The sequence below is a fragment of the Hippocampus comes genome, unplaced genomic scaffold, assembly GCF_001891065.2.
Source record: "Hippocampus comes isolate QL1 unplaced genomic scaffold, H_comes_QL1_v1.1 scaffold18, whole genome shotgun sequence".
NCBI classification, from domain to species: Eukaryota; Metazoa; Chordata; class Actinopteri; order Syngnathiformes; family Syngnathidae; genus Hippocampus; species Hippocampus comes.
In genome coordinates this window covers 825987-829665 of record NW_017805014.1, presented here as the reverse complement: position 1 = coordinate 829665, position 3679 = coordinate 825987, and the positions used below count along the sequence as shown (strand labels likewise).

General features: G+C 57.7%; 1 protein-coding gene across 2 annotated transcripts in view; it reads left to right on the top strand.

Annotated features, from left to right (window-relative positions):
- Positions 1-3288, top strand: part of trpc5a (transient receptor potential cation channel, subfamily C, member 5a) — a 37713-nt gene extending 34425 nt beyond the window's left edge. For both annotated transcript variants that reach the window (XM_019863291.1, XM_019863292.1), the window contains exons 14-17: positions 99-308; positions 561-602; positions 1062-1151; positions 1379-3288. In XM_019863291.1, coding sequence (XP_019718850.1) covers positions 99-308; positions 561-602; positions 1062-1151; positions 1379-2359 — 1323 coding nt within the window. In that variant the 3' untranslated portion in view covers positions 2360-3288. The remainder of the gene's footprint in view (positions 1-98; positions 309-560; positions 603-1061; positions 1152-1378) is intronic.
- The last annotated feature ends 391 nt before the right edge of the window (positions 3289-3679 follow it).

Sequence of the window (3679 nt, the reverse complement as noted above, 5' to 3'; positions counted from 1 at the left end):
CCACCCCCCACCCTCCTCACACAGGCATGTTCATTTCATCTGAAGTCAGCTGAGTTATATAAGCCAAGCAGCCCACATAAGTTCACAGAGCAGTTCAGGACCACGCCGACATCGAGTGGAAGTTTGCCCGCACCAAGCTGTGGATGAGCTACTTTGACGAAGGCGGAACGCTGCCGCCTCCGTTCAACATCGTTCCCAGCCCCAAGTCCGTCTGGTACCTGCTCATGTGGCTCCACAACAAGCTGTGCGGCCGCGGCCAGCCGCCCGGGGAGGACCCGCGCAAGTGCGAGAACCTGCGAGAGTTCACGGTGAGCGGACCCGAGAGGCGCGCGAGCTCGCTCCTCCGTCGACTCCCGTCACTCTATCAGCTGTTTCTCCAGAGGAGAGTGAAACGCGTTGCGATGAACACGTGCGTGTTTTCAACTGTGTTCTTCTGTTTCTAAATTCACTCCAACCATGCATGCAATAATAGCTGCGATTGAGGCTAGAACGCTAACTGTGACAAACATCAGTCCCTGATTTCTCGACTTTGCCCCCCCTCATTCTCTCTCTCTCTGTAGGAGCGTCACGCTGACAGTCTGATCCAGAACCAGCATTACCAGGTGTGTAAAACGCAAGGCTTCACTTGAACCGTATTTACGACACAAAGCGAGCGAGAATCCAAAAGGAACGAGAACGCCGGGTTTGGGTGGCGCCAAGCTCACTGTGATGGATCCTCACGCCGACGCGTTCGGCGAACGAAACGCTTCGTCATTGGCGGCGGCTGCCGTTTTGCAATGCGTCCATGTTGTTGAGTACTCGTTGGCTGGCGCCCGACGAGCGCGTGGCGTCGCGTTCCGGCAGAGGCGGAGAGTGACAGCTCGCCCCCGCACGCTGCTTGTCCGCCGCCGCAGGTGTCGCTTGCGGGGGGGGGGCGATTCTCTCGCCGAGGTCGGAGTTGACATTTCGTACCAAATCCCAGCCAGATGTTTTCCACGAGGCTCATTCGCGGGACACGTGACGCCACACGATACCCCCAAGCGCGCTTCCGGCATCGAACACTAATGTTCTCTTTTTACCAGGAAGTGATACGAAATCTGGTGAAGAGATACGTGGCCGCCATGATCCGCAGCGCCAAGACGGACGAGGGCCTGACGGAGGAGAACTTCAAGGTGGGCGCCTGCACGTGTAGCGTTAGTGACGATCACAATGACCGCGGCAAGCGAGCAAATTATGACATCTGGATCTGACGCAACAATTTCGAACGGTGATTCCCAACAAAAGATCAGAATTCTCCGATTTCACTTCGAAGTCATCTCAAAGGAAAAGCAACCCTGCCAACAAACTGCGGCCGCTCTTCTTCAACGTCCTGATGATGTTCTTTCGCGTTTGTTTCCAGGAGCTCAAGCAGGACATCTCCAGTTTCCGCTACGAGGTCCTGGACCTCCTGGGCAACCGGCGTCCTCCTCGCCGCCACTACTCCTCCTCCAGCGACATGGCGGCGCGAGACGACGGCGGCGGCGGCGGCGTGGCCTCGGAGGACGACAGCGAGCCGGGCGACACCGGACAAAGGTCAAAGGGCGTGACCTTCACCGTGCCGCTGGAGAAGGAAGACCGCCGGCCGGGGCCCGCGCTCGGCGTCTCCGCCTTGGTGCGCTCCATTTCCGGGATGAGCCGGGTGGAGCACGAAAGCGAGGTGGGGCAGGAGGAAGGCCTGGTCTGGGGGGAGGAGCTGGAAGAGAAACCAAAGAGCAATGGGCTGAAGGCGACGGCGGTCCCGCCTTCTGCCGCCGGCGCCCTCCCCTCGCCGTCGTCGTTCTCCTCGTCGCTCTCCACCTCGCTGGCCCGCACCAAGAGCCGCCTGCAGCGTCTGTCGGCGCCGGCGGCCAAGACGGACTCCTTCAAGCGCCTCTCCTTCCTCTTTTCCCGCTCCAAGCGCTCGCCGCTGCCCCTCCAATCCCCGCCCTCTTACACCATCTCCGACGGGCTGCTCCTCCCGCGGGGCGGCCACTCGGACTCGGGACTGGACCGCGCGAGCAGAAGCGAGACCCGCCTGAACGAGGTGGGCCGCTCCGTGGACGCCAACAGCTCCTCTTTCTCGCCACGGAGAACAAACGGTCGCGACGTGCTCCTGACGCTGCCCCCGCCCCCACCTTGTCCCTGCCAGTCGCTGCACTGCGCGTCCAACATGTCCGAGTCCAGCTCGCGCCTCTTGGACTCCAGCGAGGACATTTTCCAAGGCGGCGGCGGCGGCGGCGTGGAGGAGGCGGCGGGTGGCGGCGGGGTGATGATGATGATGGGCGGGTGGGTAGGACCCTGCGATGATGTCATCGAGGACAGCTGCGAGGTCATTGAGGACTCAGTCAGCACGCAACTCTAGAACCACGTTGGGCTGGCCTGACTTTTTTTCTTTGTTCCCAGCGCGTTGCACAGGGATGGAGCCCGAGAGCCGAGGCTGCGTTTCCACTGCGGGTCGCGGTGCCCTCTCCCCGTTTAATGCCCAAATCCCACCTTTCTATTTACCAGTGACCCATATCCCAGATCACTGTGTTGACATTGACTGAACACACGAAGCGACCCGCATGCGCACACTCTCGACGTGCACGTTAACACCAACACAAAGCGTCGATGTCACGCCTCAAATGTACAGCCCGTAGTATCCCGTCTCTATACAGCCCGAACGTCCACCATATTTAACGATCGCTGCTTTTCCTGTCGTTTACAGCGGGTGCGCATTCTTGGATGACGGTCGATCCAATCTTTTGTTGGCATTGACAGATATCACAGAAGCCTGAGTCCGATCTGATGATATCGGATCCCACGCATCTTTTTTTTTTTCTCTCTCTCTCTCTCTCTCTTTCCTGCCACCGGAAACCAAAACGGTCGTAATTCTGTCACTAGAACCGTGATGTGTGAATCCAGCCTTTGTGAGTCGTCGCCATTTTGCCATGGGGGGGGGCAGCTGTGGTTGTCATCCATGACCGGCGAGGGCGATGGCGTTTCTTCAAAGACGCAGCTGAGAGGGTCCGGGTTCAAGCATGTTCTCCCCAAGCTTGCAGTTTTTTTTTTCAGGTATTCCAGCATCGGCATGTGAGCTTCATTGAAGACTCATGCGTCGAATGTAGGTACGAATGCCCAGTCCAGGGCGTCGAGTACTTCTCAACTGAAGTCCAATGGAAAAGGGACGGATGGTTGGTCTTGTTTGAAAGGAAGGCCTTTTGATTTTCCCCAAGACGTGGCTGACTTGGTGACGTCTCACCAACTTCCTCCATTGACGTATTCGTGCACGTGCTCGCCAAAAAAGCGCTATGGGGCCATGTCCAATCACCATCTTTTGTTCCTTTGGGTTTTTTTTTTGGAGGGGGGGGGTTCTTTGGTTTCATCATGTTTCACGTTGCAATAACACCACATCAAATACACGGAATAGCTTTTCTCGGAACGTGTGCCATGGTGTGAGACGATGCCACCGGATGTCAAGGAGCATCTTTGTGAGCAGCGCAAAGCGGACAGCGTGAAGTTCAAGGAGGACAGAAGAAGTCGCGGAAGGACAAGGCCAAGGCCGTTTTCCCTTTAACCACTTCCAACGGCCTTCTCAACCCACTGGAATGGTTGGAACGTATCCCGAAGAGACCAAACGAAAAGGACAAAGGGACCCCGCCTCCCCATGCCTCCCTTGGGCACTGTTGTGATAACCTGCACT